This window comes from Sprattus sprattus (assembly GCF_963457725.1).
Source record: "Sprattus sprattus genome assembly, chromosome: 2".
Taxonomy (NCBI): domain Eukaryota; kingdom Metazoa; phylum Chordata; class Actinopteri; order Clupeiformes; family Clupeidae; genus Sprattus; species Sprattus sprattus.
In genome coordinates, this window is record NC_137921.1 from 21,257,822 (window position 1) to 21,277,821 (window position 20,000).

Here is a 20,000-nt window from a genome sequence, read left to right on the forward strand (position 1 = left end):
CACATACTCCTTTTATGATTAGCTGCTCTTAATATCTGACAATTAAAGTAATTATATTCAATAGGCAAGTGGCGTACCTGATAATGAAATTTAACTGGATTCCATTTCATTTTAATTAAGGGTGTTAAAATCAAATTGTTTCAACTGTTCGTGGGGACTCAAGTCTTATTACTGTAATTTAATCTTGCAGGTATTACTACTGTTAATTTGTTGGAGGTTGATGCAACCATTATTTTCCAAAGATGACTGTAGCCTCTACAGTGTAGAGATTGGTCTTTCATGTATTAGCAGGGCTAATGCTGTTGGTGATAGATGTGTGCTTGGCTTACATGTGACATCGTAGGTTGGATGTACTCTGGTGGTAACTCAACTCAGCCTGACAGTAACTACACATGGCCTTAGTTTTGTCAAGTGAGCCATCAGGCAAAGTTTTGAAATGGAACTTTCCATTCAAGAGGCCATTCTCCATCATTTATCAATTCAAAGAGTGTAGAGGGACTTCTAATACAATCTGATTTACTGATGACTTTACTTCTAATACAATCTGATTTACTCCGCTAGAGTGGCGTGCATTACATTTACAGGAAATACAGGTGATTCATTGGGTCAAATAGAAGAACCTGTTAACAACATCATTTTTGGTAACATTTATTTGAAGGGGTGTGCAAAAGACTGACATGACCACATCATAACCATGACATGACACTTGTCAAAAACATGAAGGAGTCTTTCGATCAATTACATTTTTTTTTATGTCAGGTTAACATAGTTTTGGCTGTCTTTGCGAAGGGCAACTTAAGATTGACCAACACATCATGCAGGAAATAATAAATAGCTACTAGCCTTAAACTGCCCATAACTACCATTTGCGCATTAGTTTAAAAAGTTAAAATCAACTGGAACTGTTACAAACTTGCCTGGAAGAGGACCCACATTTATTTTGCCCCCATGCACCATGAGGAGGATGGTAAGAAAGGCAAATAAATCCCAAAAGTTCACTGCTAATAAGTTACAGGAAAAAGTAACATCTTGGGGTCACCAAGTCTGCAAAACTACAATCAGATGCCATCTCCATGCCAACAGATTATTTTGAATCTTGCCATGCCAAGGAAGCCTTTCCTGTCATTGAACCGCAAAACGTAACCACCTTGAGTTTGCTACTGGGACTCAGATGAAACGAAAAGGAGGAAGACTATACTGGAAAGAACCTGACCCCCACTATTAAGTATGGGGGAGGGTCTGCGATGTTGTGGGGCTGTTTTCTTCCAAATGCCCTGGGATTTGACTAATTAATGTAATCTTGCAGGTATGACTTAGACCTCAGTTATCTGTATTATGTCTCTGAGTGCAGAAATATGCTGTTGGTTTATTTCCTGTGTTTCTCTCTATCCTCAGGTGTTCAGGAAGAAAGCTGTTGAGTTAGGGGAGAAGCTGTTACCTGCATTCAAGACCCCCACAGGCATCCCCTGGGCCCTGCTAAACATGAGGAGGTTAGTCTCACACAAACACACACACACTGGGCCCTGCTAAACATGAAGGAGTCAATCTCACATACACACACACACACACACACACACACACACACACACAAACAGACACTGGGCCCTGCTCAACATGAAGAGTTCAGTCACACACACAGAGACACTGGGCCCTGCTCAACATTAATTGGTCAGTCACACCTGAGAATACAGACATCCCTCAAAGGACCAGAGCATTTCACAAAATGGTGGACTCTGTTATTCTCTTTATTCAGCACTGGCTGAGGTAGAAATGTTCTCAAAAAGAGAGCAAGATCTCAAAGGGCTCTATTTTAGTTGTCAGTGTTTGACACACCGATACATCCAGTCAAGCCAGGTCAGAGGTTGATAGAGTGTGTTTGTAGCTGTTAGTGTGTCAGCAGACAGTTGGCTCCAGTTGGGCAGCAAGCATTATAAAGTGTGTTTGTTGCTATTCCATTGTGTGTCACGTGTTACTTTGTTATGTAGAGGTCAGGTATTCAGTGAACGCTTTTTTCCAAAGCTGCTGAGACACCTTGCAGCGGGAGTCATCTGCTTAATGGGTGATGATGCTAACCATTGGTCCACCACACCCCACAGTTATGTGTAACTACCGGGACCACAAATCTCTCTGTCTCTTGTTCTCTGCACATTTATGTGTGTATGGGTGTGCGTGTGTGTCTGTGTGTCTGTGTGTCTGTGTGTGTGTGTGTACGATATTACATTGGCTCCTAAATATGCATTCATAGGACACTAGAGTAGCATGAAGCACTTATACATTTGTTTGGTTCAAGTCCAACAGACATCAGAGCATGTTATGAAATGATTTAAACTGTTTAGCAGTTGTCATTGAGAAATTATTTAATATGTTGTTTGGAATGATAAAAGTGTAATCATTGCTGTGCCTAAAGGACATTTTCAGCTCTCAAAGAAGGATCTCATTATGGTTAAATTATTATAAATTTAATCACAGACTTTTCGCCAGGGAATTCCTTAGGACAAACAGTTTGAGACAGAAATCAGATTTGTGTAAACAATCAACCATAATTACGAAAAAAGATCTCGAAGGTACCCCTTTCCACAACAGCTTTGAACTTCTTGGCCTAGAGGCTGGTTGAATGCACTTTATTAGTGAAAATCTGTGCCTCATCCCCAAACACCAAGGTTGTCTTGAAAGAGAAACAGAGGAGCTAATATTGATGTCTAAATAATAAGTACAAACAGTATGATTTGTGACCCTGTTGAGATATTTCCTTTAACACCATAGACTCATATAAATATCTAAAAGAGGTGGAGATTTAAGCCCCAATTTCACTTGTAAGCTCATTTTTGTTTATGAGAAACTAAGTAGATAATAATGAGATCCCTTTTTAGAATGTATTTTATTATGTTATTTAACATATAGGCCTATGGGCCTAATAAACACTCTTGAAAGTAAGCTACATGAGATATTAGGGAAATTATTTATGTACTGATATAGTGGAGAGGTAAGTGAAGAGTAGGGATGGAGAGCCTAATATCCCAAGGAGAAAAAAACGTTCCATTGTGCATATCTGCACTTATACATCAGTAAACCAAAAAGATTCTCTCAAAGTAATAAAATGTAATGGCAGTCCCACTTCTCCAACTGAAGAATGAGAGATTAGTAATGATCACAACATTTTATACAGAACATATAGTCTAATAAGAGAGATCTGACTATGAGATAACTTACAGGAAGTGTGTACTGGGTGTCTGACCAGGCTTTCTATGTTTCTGTGCCTCTACATAATGTATGCATTGAATAGCATGACTGAGCGATATGGCCTGAGTGAGAGTGGGGTTTGTAAGGGATATCATCATGGCTGTGATTCAGCCCTAGGCAAGATGACACTGATCTAGCTGTTTTATTAAGCAATATGACACTCGTGTTCATGGGTTTGGTAAAGGACATTCTCACGGCTGTGATATTACCAACTCATTGAGTTTTTTTTTTTTTTGTGATCAATTTTTTATTGACACCATTTATGCAGTCAAGACATTCATGCAGTTACAACATGCAAGACAAAAGTATATCAGACCATTATTTCCATTTATCATCTGATGTACATAAACTCATTGAGTTTTGAAGACAATAGATTGTGTTTTCTTTGATCTATTTCTTTTTTGTTTATTCATTTTTCCGCCCCTACATTTTTTTTTTTGCCAAGCAACAAATAGTGCCATTCTGCAAGATGAGTGAGATGAGTGAGAGGACATTAATTTGTTCACTCCCCTATCTTCATCCTATTTTGAACACTCACCTGTCACATTCATTTGTACACTCTTCCCCTCCATTACTTTCATCACTTGAAAACTTTAAAAGCTAAATTTTGCTTTATCACTTTGAATGAATGAAATGTTGATGTCTTAAGTTAAAATTCTAAATTTAAATGATATCAAACATGGAATTCTAACGATGAACAGTCCAAGTAAGCTTGTCCAATCATAAATTAATAAATCGATCAAACTGTTGTATAATTATTACTTCAGGCTACATGATGAACACAATCACTATTACAATGACTATATATAATCACTATTACAATGACAATATATAATCACTATTACAATTATGTGGTTATTCAAGCAGCATTACTGAAAACAGACAGACCAACTGTTAAATGTGAACTTATACATTAGTTTTAGTTGCTTATGAGAAAACATTATACTGGATTATTGTATTCACTGTGCAGTGTAGAGCTAGTTGTGCTGAACTGCATGGTCTACGTAGCCATTTTGTGACTTATGTTGTTGGGTTAAATGATCGTCCATTTAGTAACTCGGTGGTGAATGCCATGATGTCAAACTGTGTAGAGATTAGATCAGATGTGCTTGCCAGACATCAAAAACCAAGATGCACTTTACATTCCAAAGACAGAAGTGTCAGAAAGCCTTCCTCAAAAAAACTAAATGTACATGAAAAGTCTACCTCTTTGATCTAACACACCCAAATGAGGCAAAGGTCCACCCTCGAAGGTGCTAAGGTCTGTGCGCCTGTTATGAAATTATCAAATGTGCTCTAGTAATCAGAAAAGCTTTATGCAATGCCATTCTTTGTGCGCACCTCTTAAATTAGGGCCCCAAGAGTCCTCCTCTCTATCTCAGTGTCTCTCCTAGTCCACTGTATCCGCCTTTGGGGGAAGTGGGGCACTGAGCAGGGGACAAACAGGCTGAGCTGGACAGAGGACAGACACACACACACACACACACACACACACACACACACACACACACACACATACACACACACACACACACACACACACACGCATACACACACACCCTTAGGGTCGACTTAGCCTAGTACCACTGTCTGCTCCCATCAGTTTTCTTCATCTTTTGAATGCAACCCGAAGCTTAAGTGCTGAACATCCCATCCACATTAATATTTGGCCTTTAGTGTGTTGTGTGTTTGTGTGTTTGTGTGTTTGTGCCTCATGACATTCAGAACAGAATAAGAGGGCAGGTCAGTGAACATCTGACAAGCACAGTGTCATGGCAACAGAATCCCAAAACTGGCTCAACAAAAAACTGCTTTTATTTTGTTATTTCTGTGTTTTGTTTCTCGAACAGCGGACACCTGAGGCAGATTATTCAGCCTGATTTTCTCACCTCATCTCCCGGGCAACTCCTCCTCTCTCCTCTCCTCTCGTCTTTTATCTCAGGAGAGCCGTGTGAAAACATTCCTCCCTCCTCCCTCTTCCCCCCTTCCTCCATCTCAATCTCTCACTGGGGTTGAGTCATCAGATATTAATTAAAACGCTCGGTTGTTATGGCGATGCCTACTCTTGGGAGTGTGAAAAAAGAATCATATCGTGTTCAGGTCAGATTGTTCCCTCGCTACAGGAACACAAATGCCAATCAACCTCCACCACACAAACCACCTCATCCAGCTGTCTCTCCGCTTGGCCCAGAGCCCATGGGGTGGCTAGGTGGGTTTTACCACATGGGTGTAGTGGATGGATAGATCTTTCCAACTGTCTTTACAGATAAAACATCATTCCGTTTTTGCCTGAGAGTAGCTTGTGTCTTCTCATATTATGAAAATTTGATATGTTTTTATCCGAGCATTTTACAACATAACAGTAGAATAATAACTGAAGTAATTGTTTGAATGGATGAACATCATTGCTATGATGTTGTGAGAAGGAACATTGTACATCTTTGCATAGCTTTCATCACTGCATACCTTTGCATACATTACGTATATCTTAGCATTCCTTTTCATACCATGTGGCCCATATCTTTGGTTTTATTCAGCATATAGAATGCTCTACCACAGGGTTTATAAGCTCTCTATCTCAGCCTGGCTGTGGGTTGGCATAAAAAGCAGCTTGTGAAATGGAGAATAATGGGATTTTAGAGCAGGTGTTGCCTCAAGCATTTGTTGTGGAGGGAAACCATAAACAAATGAAAACCTCCATGTCCCTTAAGACTGGGTCTGGGATGCAGTCAAATGCTGCTTTACTTTGCATAGAGGCTGCAGCTCCCCTCAACCATAGAGGCCCCTTGGTGAGAGAAACACCTGTCAGGAGATTACTCTTTTTACACAAACACACACACACACACACACACGTACACACAAACACACACACACACACACACACACACACACACACACACACACACACACACAACCAGACCTCTTTTGAACAGTACAGCACTGTGTGCATGCTGAAGGCTACAGCACACAAAGGATTGAGATGCTTGGCTCTGAGTGTGTGTTGTGGGGTGACTGCCTGTGTATGTGTGTGTGTCTGTGTGCGTGTGTGTGTGTGTATATGTGTGTGCATATATACTTTCATATGCAGGTAAGTGTGCACTCATTTACACTGTTATGTTTATTTCAAAGCATTTCATTGTATCCTCAGGCATTTTTGTCCATGTGGGTTTGTCTTTGTGCTGATATTGTCCTTCTCTACCCACAGTGTAAGAGCAGAAATAAAAAAATGTCTAGACAACTTGTTGTAGCTAGAACGGGATAGGATGTACTGCATCCATTGTCATAAGTGTGCCCTTATCATACAAACATACACGGTAACACGATCCTGAAAACTGGTCTATTGAAAATACCTACGCTAAGCTGAGTCACCCTACAGTATGCTATTGGCCATAGTTACAACCTATACATTAGCCTCAGTGCTGCCGTTTTCCTGTAAAATATCAGATGCACGAGTCATTAGACGAAATCTGCAGTAATGTAATCAATCTGCAACCAGAGTATATATTACTCATGCAGTACCCACAAAATCAAGGGAAAAGAGTGAGAAAAAAACAACTAAAGTTGGTGATTTACAGTTTTTTACAATTGCTAAAACACTAAAACCCACTTGCTGAACAAAGTTCTCAGTTGCATGAACTCATGTAGCTAATTGGGCAGTCTGTTGTCAATACCTTAAACTATTTATCATGGTAAAACACAATTTGCAGGTCTCACTTAGACTTTTCAGCAAAACTCTAAACACATTCTCAGTCTTAAAACACTTTCTGCACTCTAATTCACATGTCATCCATAATGGTGAACACGAGTGGCAACAATCAAATACAAATAGAGAACAAATGTCATTGATTGAACACAACCACTCAAAATTGATTTAACTTGTATCAAATGATGTGACACAATATGAGCCAGTTTAGGGAGCAAACAGGTTGTTGAAGGTGGGAAGGAGAAAGTCTGAGAATGAATAGAAGAAACAATGTGAGGGGAGGAGGACAAGTAAACACCACGTTGACTCCTTTGATTTGTGTCCCTTTACAGTAACTGTGGTAGTGTATATTGTAGTAGGCCTACAGTGCATTGTAGGCTGTATAAGGACAATACGTAAACAAGCCCTGAACATTGTGCTTTCTATTTGGTACAGTAACAATACTGATTGCTCAATAGATTTTGACTGGTTGCAGGTTCATATCAACAAAGAACAAAAGTGAGTTGTGAGTAGTGAGATGCAGGGTACAGTACTATAGGGGTACAAGAAGGAGAAAGAACCAACACAAATTAGAGCAAAGCAAAGTAGTAATTTCTTAAACATTTGTATAGCCACTATGAGAGAACATGTTTTCATTCATCAAAAGTCAATCATAGATAAATATGAAATTTGTTTTGAGGTAAAACATTTTTTACTTCTTCCTGAGAACTATATGTTTTGAACAGTGTGTTTTCTATTTTTTGGTGTATTGTTTACTGACTGCTTGAAAGTGTATACAATTTTGAACACTTTGTTTATGATTTGACAGCAGTGTTTGATTTTGAGCACAGGTAAAACTGTTTTGAGGCGAAAGTTTAATTTTGCAAGAGAATTTAGAGGTTTTGTAAATAGTGCTTGAAGATGAGGTTTTGTGTTAAGAGTTTAGAGAAAATGAGTGACTGTTTCAAGAATGTGTTTTAACAATTGTAAAAAACTGTAATGAGTGGCTGCACTTTGGCCCAGTTCTTAGCGAGAGAGAGAGAGATAGAAAGAGAGAGAAAGAGAGAGATAGAAAGAGAGAGAGAGATAGAAAGAGAGAGAGAGAGCGAGATAGAGAAAGAGAGAGAGAGATATTGAGAGATATATATAGATAGAGAGAGAGAGAGAGAGAGAGAAAAAAAAAATAACATTAGCATTAACCCATTTACTACACAGTTTGATAAGGATAACATTTGCCTTCTCCACCAGCGTAAAGCTAAGAGCACCTACCAAGCATCACGATCCCAAGTAGCTGTTGAAATTTAGATGTCATTTATCATGTGTAGGTGTGAAAGTGATATCTATAGATATACTTCAGAGGCAGAGAGAAGCAAATGTGAACCTGAAAGGTCTGAGGGAGTAAGATATAAAAGAGAACATGAGAATGTAAAATGGAAATCCTCAGTGGAATCTTATTTTGTCAGGGTTGTGATGTCGCTGCTCTATTTATTCACTTCATTTTTACTCTCTGTCTGAGAGGGAGAGTGAGAGAGAGAGAGAGAGAGAGAGAGAGAGGGAAAGAGTTTTCAGAGCACTGAATAACTTAACCTTGACCCAGATTGAGCTAAAGTAGAACTGTGTGATTGTGTTCCTTGAGGGGTCTTGGTTCCACAGTGGCACACACATTCTTCCCCTCTCTCCCCGTCTATCTTTCTTTTTCCTTCTCTTTTTTATGCTTTTCTTTTTCTCTTTTCTTTCTGCTCTTATTCTAGTCAGACACCAAACACATTTAAAAAGTCAAAGAATGGCCAGAGTGACCTTCTAACTTACCATATTTTCCTGACTATTACATGTAACCGCACCGTTATAAAGCGCATTACAGTATTTTATGTAATTTCATAAAACAAACCTGTGTATTGACCGCACCTCTGTATTAACCACAATGTACTGATAGTTACGTCATGCCATGCAGTTGTGATGCGAGCGCTACTAGCCATTTAAAAGTGATATAGTTGTATAAAAGATGTAATTAGTCCATCCTATTCCCACTCACAGTGAAAAACATTTATTACATTTTTGTTTAGTGTTATAGTGTGGGAATGGATGCTAAATATTTCATTTTAATTGTAAATTGATCTCCTGGCGACATAGTACTATGGACAATAATCTTCTGGCATGCTTGCATTGGGAATTGCGACCATTACAGTTTTTCACTATTGCTAAAAAGTTAAAAGCGAAAATTCGGCACAATCTGCACAACCTTCACGTCATGTATCAATCGCTCGCCCCAAGTGGGAAATACTTAAGATTCCCTTATCTACATTAGACTCTGATTTTCCTTGTGAACACACTGATGTCAATTACACATCACATTGTTGTCAAAACAGTGTGCACAAAGTTCTGTTGTTGCACACAATTTTCAAGTAAAATCTCAAAGCATCAACCTGCAAGACACAAATAGTCAAATCTCTAACCATTCAGGTCTGTTGAGCAATTTGCAATCAGGACTGCAGCATAAAAGTGCCTTGAGCCTCTGTTTTGATGAGCAATGGAGAACGTACCAGGAATGGAGAACCAGAGAAGGAGAGGGGTAAGAGTGAGAGGAGGAGAGAGAGGACGAGGAGGTAGAGGAGGCAGAGGAGGAGGAGGACAAGAAGGAGGAGGGAGAGGAAGAGGAGCAAGGGGAAGAGGAGGCAGAAGAGGAGGACGAGGACAGAGAGAAGTAAGAGGAGAAGGAAGAGAAGGACAAGCGAGAGGAAGAGGAGGCAGAGGGAGAGGAGGCAGAGGAGGAGGAGGACAGAGAGAAGGAAGAGAAGGACAAGTAGGAGGAGGGAGAGGAGGGAGAGGAGGAGGAGGGAGAGGAAGAGGAGGAGGACAAGGAGAAGAAAGAGAAGGAGGAGGAGAAAGAAGAAGGAGATTTGTCATCTCCAATGAGATTCGTGCAACGATTGTAGACCATGTTTTCAACCATGGTTTGAGCATGAGGGAGGCTGGCCAGAGGGTCCAACCTAACCTCAGCCGGTTCACAGTGGCTTCCATCATTAGAACTTTCAGGATTCGCAACAGGTACGAAATCTATTTGCCTTGTGTACTGCAATACTGCATATGAATAGAATACAGTGTGCTCACAGTATTTGTATTTTGCAGGACTGAAAGAGAACCACACCGTGGTGGTAGATTACGCATTTTCACTGCCGAACAGGAGACAGCCATTGTAGAAATGGTCCGTGAAAACAATGCTTTGACTCTACGACAAATCAAAGTTAGGATCCTGGCTGACCGTGGCACATTCAGGAATGTACAGACTGTAAGCTTCTCCACAATAGACCGCATTCTTCACAGGAATGATATGAGGATGAAACAGGTCTACAGGGTCCCATTTGAGCGAAACACAGACCGCATAAAGGAGTTACGGCGAGAGTTTGTGCTTGTAAGTACCACATGTATTGTACCTGTAATCCAATAGTGTTCCTTCTCTGCAGTGTCTCACTGTTGCCCACTGTGTTGACCTCTCTGTATCCATACTATAACTTGCATTCTTATGCTCTCTATGTCAGCGGATCCAGGAGCATGACACAGCCAATGTACTGTACCAGTACATATTCATTGATGAGGTGGGGTTCAATCTGGTGAAGAGGAGGCGAAGGGGCAGAAACTTTATTGGCCAGCGGGCCATTGTTGAGGTCCCCGGCCAGCGTGGGGGGAACATCACGATGTGTGCGGCAATGTCCCAACAAGGGATTTTGCACCGTCATGCCCACCTAGGGGCCTACAACACTGCCCGTCTACTCATCTTCCTAGATGGCCTGCATGACCTGCTAGTTCCACCTGGCCAAATAGATGACCAACAGGTGGTTGATCATGTTGTCATCTGGGACAATGTAAGCTTTCACCGGGCTGCTCAGGTTCGTGAGTGGTTCCAGGACCACCAACATTTTTCAGTCCTGTTTCTACCACCTTATTCACCATTCCTGAACCCAATAGAGGAATTCTTTTCAGCCTGGCGGTGGAAGGTGTATGAAAGAAACCCACAGGGCCGGGTCCCACTGCTCCAGGCCATGGAGGAGGCGTGTGCCGACGTGAGTGTCGAGTCCTGCCAGGGCTTTATGCGACACTCAAGGCGGTTCTTCCAACGATGTTTGGACAGGGACAACGTTGCCTGTGATGTTGATGAGGCCCTCTGGCCAGACAGGAACAGGAGGCGTGATGCCTAGTCATTGTATTGGAATTTCTCTGATGGGGATGGGGGGGTGGGGGGGTTGAGCAGAATGGTTCACAATACTGTACTGTTGTGTCTGTGAACGATGAATAAACCTTTTTTTGCTGAATATGTGTGTGCTGTTTTATGTTTGACTGGAAAACGTAGGCCTACACTGATACATTTTATGAGTCAATGTCATTCATATGGTGTGTTTCGATGATTGTGTTTTCAATTTTTCACTTCTGTGTGCTGTAAATGCTTGGTAGTGTGCAGCAAATGCTTAGCTGTGTGTACTAAATGAATGTATGTGTGTGTGTTTTGAAAATATGGCTGTGTGTACCAAATGAAAACACGAGTTCCATTTTGTGAACAGTTAAGAGATTTGATAGCAAAGAGTCATCTTGCAAAGGGAGTGTCAGGTTTAGCATTTTGTGTGTGAGGTTTTCAATTTTCTGTGTGCAGTTTTGAGAAAGACGTTACTGTTTTGAAAAACGGGTTTTAGCAACAGTGAAAAACTGTAAATTAACGTGTTCGAGAACATTAACATGAGAGTAAGCCCTTGCTCCATTGATGTGCCATTACTTCTTTAATGTCTATGTGAAGCCATTTAACATCAACCGCAAGTGATTGTGATTACTTTGAACCCAATACTGCCTTTTATTGGTGAGCTGATCTGGAGAAATAAAATGTTGCAGCTAACATTGTGTTTCCCGGTTGCTATGCTAGCTAACTAGCTATTTGGTAGCTTAATTATGGTACATGAACTGAAAAGAAAAGTCAAAGGTACTGTGGAAAAAATAAATTATAATTTATCCCACAGCTTAAATCCCATAGAAGTGATACATTTGTGAGGGGGGGAAAAAACTCAAAATACCCTCTCCCAGGTCAATCATCCTTTCTTTCACCTACAATCGCCCTAATACACTGGCATACAGATCTGATTCAGACATGTTACCTAACACCTCTTTCTAAGCTGAACGGATATCTGGCCTACGCTGTGGGGTCTCATTGATCTCCTACTTTATCAGCAACTCAATTATATTTCCCCACTTCCTCTCTTTGTGTAATTTTACAGCCTTCTAGCCTTTTTAATTTTGATTAGGAACAGTTATGTTTTCGCTGGTAAAAAAAATGAATAACGTTGCACTTCGATTTGCCTTAACTACACATTAACCTGGGAGACAGAGTGATCAATTTAATTAGGTTTTGAAAACATGAAAGGTTGGATGTTGTTGTTGCAGAGGAAAAAATAACTGGTTTGTATTAATTAGAAGCTCTCTTCAAAAGAGACTACACGACAAAATGGTGCTGTTAAATCAAACAAGAAAACAGTTTCTTCTTCTTTTTGTGGATTTGATTCATTGGTTATTTCATTATTCTCGCCTCACATGTTTGTAAGACATCAAAGCAGAGGCTTTTTTTGCATTGCATTTGTTTGAAATGAAGGTAATTAAATCATAGAGGATGAAATTGGGATGTTTGAGAAGTAGTTACTGATCTGAGAAGAAGGAAGTTAGTAAGTAAGAGAAAGGCAGTAAAAACAGTATGCAAGGGAAGAGGAAGAATATAGTTCCATATGGTAATGGCAGCAAACCATCTCAGGAGACCCCAAAGCTTAGTTTGATCAGAATTCTGAATTGCATATCTTATTTGATATTTTAATACTTTTGAATACAGACTGTTTCATGATATGTTTTGGGATTTTAGCTTTGCTATGCCTTCCCAATCCCTTTCTGGAAGTCCTTTACAGTCTGTCCCCCAGGTCTTTCTCTGACATGCATTATCACCATGCACGTTACCCTTTATACATGTTCTAAATGCATTGAGTCTATACAGCACACACACACACACACACACACACACCACACACACACACACACACACACACACACACACACACACACACACACACACACACACACACACACACACAACACAGCATCACTTCACTCAGACTGGCATTAATGCTCCATACTTTACATTTACACTCTACAGTTGCACTGAAAAATATTCAAAATGATTTGCACATGAGGAATAGGCTAAGATTGTAATAGAAAATAGTTAGCACTTAGGCTACTTGAACCCTAAAATACTGACTTTCGGGAGTTGAATCATTTTTACACTTTCATATTTTATGTTATATTTCAGATTGTATAAAGTATTTTTTAACATTGTGTTTTTTTAAAGCCGTCTCTCTGACCAGAAATGACATGGAATTGCACCTACTCCCCCATTCAGTCTTAATGGTTGTCATATGCACATTGATGCGTTTAAAATGAAGTTTGGTCAAACACAATACCACCCTCCACAAGTGTTCCACCCTCTCATAGCAGGGTTTCTGTGATATAAAGATAGTTTGCTTCTTTTAAGTCGACTTCTAACAAGTGTGCAATAGCTAGAGTGCGTTCTATTTGTCTCTTGACAGGAGGTATCGCTGAATAATTTTTTCGGGCATAGAGTCTCAGACATTCAAATAAATTAAATCAATCAATTTCTTATTCGACATAGAATATTTTGCACATATTTTATGCAAATGACAAGCATTTCCCCTCCGGATTTCATATTCGAAATGGTCAAAATTGGCAGTAAAATGTAGGATAGAAACCCAGCTATGATCTCCACAGGTTGTCTCCACGCAATAACTAGCTGTCTACAGAGGTTTTTTCCTCACTCAGTTTAATACATGCCCATAGTTTGTATGAAATATCACTGTTAGGTTTGATCAAGATTTGATTCATGCACAGACAGTGCTTTTACAGACTGGCTATGGAAGCTGGAGACTGGCCACTTTAAAAAAGCCCTAGGCCTTATGCCAACTAAAGCAATGACCCTACTAATGGGCTCTCATAATGACACATACTCAAAGCCATTCAACCTTTCACATTTCCACTCCAGTGAAAGGTGTTGGGCTAAATACTCATTCAAGCAAACTTCAACATGAAGCCAGAAGGAGCTGATCTCTCTTGTTGACACGTTGAAGGTTGAAGAAAGAGTTTCCATCTTTTGCTGTATATATCTCCTTTACCCCCTTAGTGACGTGCAGTTTTGGTTGACCACACACACACACACACACACACACACACACACACACACACACACACACACACACCTCATACGCCTCCTTCCTGTGTTATCTTGCTCCTTCACCCAAAGCAGATAAAGTGGCTCTCCTGCTGAGAATCAGTTTGACTTGACTTAACCTGCCCCAATTCAATTACACACACCACAGGGCCTCACACCACACACAGGGAGGGAGGAGGGAGGTAGGAGAAACATCTGATGGTATTCTTAAGTCTCTTTCGCATATCAAATCCATAACAATGTCAGATTAAACACAATCAGTAATTGATGACTAACATAGAGCAATAATTCATGGCACAGATGGCACAGACAGTTAAGGTCTCATGCCAATTAACCTAGCTATCCTAGCTCTCCGACTCTAGCTTAGGGATCTATCTTAACAGTTGGCAGATGCTATGTTGTGTCGATATGAGCTAATTTGCTTCTGCGACTAGGAAACGCAAATGATGCAGCAGCTCAGGTTACCTCCCTACCTTTGAATGTGTTTGAATGTGTGTTGTGTCTGAAGGCAAGAACACCATTCCTCCAGCTCAAGCCCTCTCAGCATCTGCTTCGCCTGCTACTGCGCTCCTCAAGGAGTGTGAGCACGCTGCCACCCGTCTCAACATCGACTGGCCAGTTCTAATAAAGCCTGTTGACCAGGGGAGAGACGTATATGAAGGTAAACTCCGGAGCCCCCGTCCCCAAGTCCCAGTGTGTGCAAAGCACATGAAGCACCACTGGGGATACCGGCTTCATCTTAAGCATGGTCTCTCTGGAGTGGAGGCTTAGGGCTTGACAGTTATCTGCATGGAGGAGCCCTCAATAGTGAGGCACCTCAACCCCACTCTGCTTGAACCACCCATGCCTCCTCCCCAGGAAGATGGCCTGGTTCTCTGCCTCCATCTACCCGGCTTTTAACAGGGCCTCATCCCTTGCCGTGAGGGCTCTTAATGTCTCTCATCTTACTAGGCTGAGCTGATGGAGGACATGGGGAGGCAGCTGTGAAAAGGATCCCCCACCCAGTCTGGAAGGAGATTGTGATGAAGAATGGCCTCATCCTACAGAACGCTGGCCAGGCTGTCCAAGTTGGAGAGCAACATGTGAGAAAAGGTGCATCAATGGCACCGTTGCGGAGCAGCCAGGAAAAGCGTGCTTCAGCCACAGGCACCCTTGAGATCTCCTCCACCCCCCACTGGTCGCCTCCAACAGGCGAATATAGGCATACATATAGGCATACAGTACATATAGGCATACATATAGGCATACATCCCTACACAGAAAATCCCCATCCCCACACAGTTCTTCTTTTCGGGCTTTCTCTAAGTCCATCTGTGTTCTGCCTGTGTGTGGAACAGGATTGCTCCCAGTTCATGGGGTTACCATGGCACCATTCCTTAGGCCCTTTACTCAGGTCAGGGCTGGACTGGCAATCTGGCATACCGGGCGTTTTCCCGGTGGGCCGAGGTGCAATATGGGCCGAAAGTCCCGAATTTATTAATTTTTTTTTAAATTAAATTTTTTTTTTTTTTTTTTTTCCCCATATAATGGTCTGACCGGCTGGCCCACGAAAGTAGTTCATGAGCGGCCCTATTGACACTGGGCTGGCCCAATCACATCCCCTGGGCTGACCCAACACCAACCCCTTTTGGTTTGGACCTGCCTACATAATGCATTAGGACGGGAAACAAACTCAGAGTGGCCCATGGCCTTGACATGCTTGACAAGCGCATGCTAGTCTGCGGCCCATTGGCTGTCTTCTTTAGTGACAAGGGGCTCGTCCAATCATATCACCAAACACCTTCTACCTTTGGCTTGGGCGGTGCACAGAAACGCACGTTTCGTTAGAATCCTCCAGTCCAAAATGGAGAGAAAGCGAAAAGAGGGTGCGGAGAAACTGCGAGATAAGAAGAGGCTTGCTTTTCAAGCCTACACTGCCAAATGTGCCAAAATATCGGAAATGTTTGCCACGGCAGGGCCATCATCAGGTACCGTGGATGAAAGTGATACTGGTGGCGACAGCCAGGGAGATACGATACAACGACCTACGGTAAGCTTACTGATCATGAATTAAAACGTCTCTAAAATATGTTTGACTTAGGACCTATGTTCTATGGCCAAGTTCGTTTGCATTGTAAATACAAGACAAGTCTGTAGCTGTTGCTAGCCCTCAGCCTACTCTACTCTGAAACAGCCAGCCTACACTCTATGTTGTGTGTTTGAGTGGTGGGCTAGCCCCTTAGCCTATTGGTGTTTGGTGCCATGTCAATGTCCCGAAAGCCCAGTATTCCCAAACCCTGGTATTCCGAAAATATGCCAATTTGTCCAGATAGCGAATTATGATAGCCCGTTATACGCTCCAGTTTGCCCCCCGAAGTTCAGGGGCGTGGTACAAACGTTAGTGCCACCTCATCAAGCGCGTTTCCTACAGGAGGAAATAGACTCCCTTCTAGGAAAGGGAGCAATACAGTCTGTACCTCTCGTAGACGAGAACAGGGGGTTCTTCAGTCGCTATTTTCTGGTTCCAAAAAAGGACGGAAAATATCGACCGATCTTAAACCTCCGTATTCTGAACAAAGCTTTAAAGTGTATGATGTATATTGTATTGTATTGAATTTAGATGAATTAAGACCACCACCTTAACACACAAACTCTTGTTGAACTCATAAAGTAGTAGGTTCAGTGACGTGCTGTGAGACAGCTGTCTTCTGTAGCTTCTGCGAGCCCATGAATCAATGTTTCGTTGGAATCATGATGTAACGTTGTTGTAGCGGGAATACAGCAATGCTATTTTCTAATTGGCAGCATATGATTCTAGACTTCGCTGAAGCGACTGAAACGGTGAATTTTGATCACATTCAGCGAAAGTTAACAGGTAAAACGGGAGAAAAGACTATAGGGCAGACGCCCTGCTAGCTAAAAGCCTGGTTGGTGTGTAGACATTCGAGAGACCAAAGGGTGTGTTATCGAATTAAGAGGGCCGGTCTGGTTCAAAATCCCCGGGCCGATTTTTTTGTCCCAGTCCAGCCCTGACTCAGGTATTGACTGGCAATGTATGCTTTTGCTTGTCCAGTCCAGTCATGTATACTTCAGCTCTGCTGTAGGACTTGTTCAGGTAGTTTGCATTGAAAATTGTTGCTCAACTTCTGTTCTGAGGAGAGTGAAACACTTTGGCCTCATGTCTTGACACTTTTGCAGAAACCTCAAGAAGAAAACAAAAATCACTGATGAAAATGGTGGCTGTCCAGGGGTGAGACAGGGGGGCTCATTTATCTGTGTCAGTGTCACCTTAAACAGCTCGTTACCACAGTGGCGTCCATTGCCAAGGGAAACCAGCTATATTACTGAACGTGATCAGAGATAAGAGAGTGTTTCCAATGAAAGGCAAGACAGACGTTTGGAATTGAGCTGTGAAAATGGGTTGGTAATGGTGGTTAAAAGGGCTGTCAGATTCAATATCTTAAAATGCCTTAAAATATGAGGGTTTTATTTATGAGGAAGCAGGTCAGTAATGCATAATAAAAAACAGTTCACACACATGCATGCCAAATACATAAACACCCCATATTAACAATATTTATTCCATCCCTGAACCAGACTCACAAACAGATACACACAAACACACACACACACATTCACTTAAATACATACATACACACACACACACACGCACACACACACACACACACACACACACACACACACACACACACATACACTTAGCTATTGTATACACAATAAAGTGCTAACTCCTTCAGTCACACACACACACACACACATACAAACACACACACAGACACAAACGGTTACATACATACACACATACACACACACAAACACAGACTCACAGACACATACCTTTACATACATACACACTTATGTAATACTAATGTGTGAGCTTTTAATTAATAGTCTGTGTACCTCTGCAGGGAATAATGATTATATTTCATGTGGGTCTTCAAAAAGTGCTCCTTGACACACACACACACACACACACACACACACACACACACACACACACCATATTAATTGAAAAAGGAGGAGATTACCTCAGGTAACGTGTCATCGCACAAAATTAAATGTCTTTTTTCTGTCCTCTTCACTGCCTTTTTTCTGTTCTCTTCACCCTCTACATTCTCATTTTCACTTTTTCTCTCTCTCTCTCCTTTGGTTTCCCCTTGGGATTTTTTCTATATTCACCATTCCTTACTCCCTTCCTCTCCTCCTTTCTCTCTTCCCTCCTCTGCTCTCCTCTCTTCCCTCCTGTCCTCCTCGCTCTCCTCCTCTGCTCTCCTCTCTTCTGACAGTAAATAGCGACAGACAGCAGCATGACTCAAATATGTGACTCTCACCGACTGTGTTTCTGCCCTCTCACCTTATCTTATATCTCCGCCATCCGATTCCCTCTTCTCCTCCTCTTCAATTCCTCTCCTCTACTCTTCCCTTTTCTCTTCTGACAATAAATGACTCCAGACAGCAGCGCAACTCAAATCAGAGAGAGGTGGGTGGGCCTGAGGGCATCAGTGAGTAATGGAAGGAGAGAGGGAGAGAGGGAGAGAATGAATGAGTAAGTAAATGAAAGAGGGAGCGATAGAATATATATAGACAGAGAGACAGAGGGGAGAAGGTATAGCAGTGGACGTTAGCCTCTGGACATCTTCCACTTAAATTGGATTGTTGTGATTGGGAAAAGAGAGTTCTTCAAGAGTTTGAGTGGATTTTTTTGTGTGATGGCCTCAACCTGTGCCTCACCGTGCACACCACACACACACACACACACACACACACACACAAACACACACCGGACACACACACACACTTTCACACACACACACACACACACACACACACACACACACACACACACACACACACACACACACACACACACACACACACACACACACACACACACACACACACACACATAAATACACAAACCCTTGCAGGGATGAATAAAGCTGTAAAAGTTTCTAGCGTCTTAAGTGGAATATACGCTGTGAAGGGCATAGGGACTGCCTTGTTGCCATGCTGAACGCTGTCATACAGTGCAGCACCTTAAGGCTTTAGCTTCTGACAGTCCAAAAATCACTATGCACCCATATGGACACATGCAAATGCACACACATGTACACACACATGTACACATACACACACACACACACACACACACACACACACACACACACACACACACACACACACACACACACACACACACACAACACATGCACACACACACACACACACATGTACACACGAACACCACAAGCATGTGGGGTCTCAAATGTTCCAGTTATTCAAGAAATTCATTAACCACCCACATATCTGCCAGATGCTGTCAGCCTTAAAGAGGGAAGAATGAAGAAGAAGAAAAAGCACAGAAGAGATATGACACACAGAAAAGAACCAATGGGAAAAATAATGAAGAAGACTGAAAAAAAAGAATGATGGAAAGAAAAGAACAAAGAGAGAGAAGAAGGAACGTGTGACAGAACAGTGAAAGCAAGGAAGGGAGAAGAGCAAACAACACAGAAAGAAAGGAAAAGAAAGACATGAAACACAGAAAAGACCGAAAGAAAGCAGCAAGGAAAGACTGAAAGAAAGAATGAAGCAGTGTGACAGTGACAGAGAGTGAGTGGGATTGGGTGTGGATGGTTGGTTGTGTGTATATGGTGGATTGTGTGTAGAAGGTGGATTGTGGGTATATGGTAGATTGTGTGTGGATGATGGATTGTGTGTAGAAGGTGGATTGTTTGTAAATGGTGGGTTGTGTGTATATGGTGGGTTGTGTTTATATGGTGGGTTGTGTGTATATGGTGGGTTGTGTTTATATGG

The 20,000-nt window shown here is 41.7% G+C and overlaps 1 protein-coding gene across 1 annotated transcript in view; it reads left to right on the forward strand.

Annotated features, from left to right (window-relative positions):
• LOC308383028 (mannosyl-oligosaccharide 1,2-alpha-mannosidase IA-like) overlaps positions 1 to 20,000 on the forward strand; it is a gene marked incomplete at both ends in the record, with an annotated part of 141,892 nt that overhangs the window by 106,886 nt on the left and 15,006 nt on the right. The window contains one exon of the mRNA XM_080860607.1: positions 1,396 to 1,490. Within this exon, the coding sequence (XP_080716733.1) occupies positions 1,396 to 1,490 (95 nt within the window). The remainder of the gene's footprint in view (positions 1 to 1,395; positions 1,491 to 20,000) is intronic.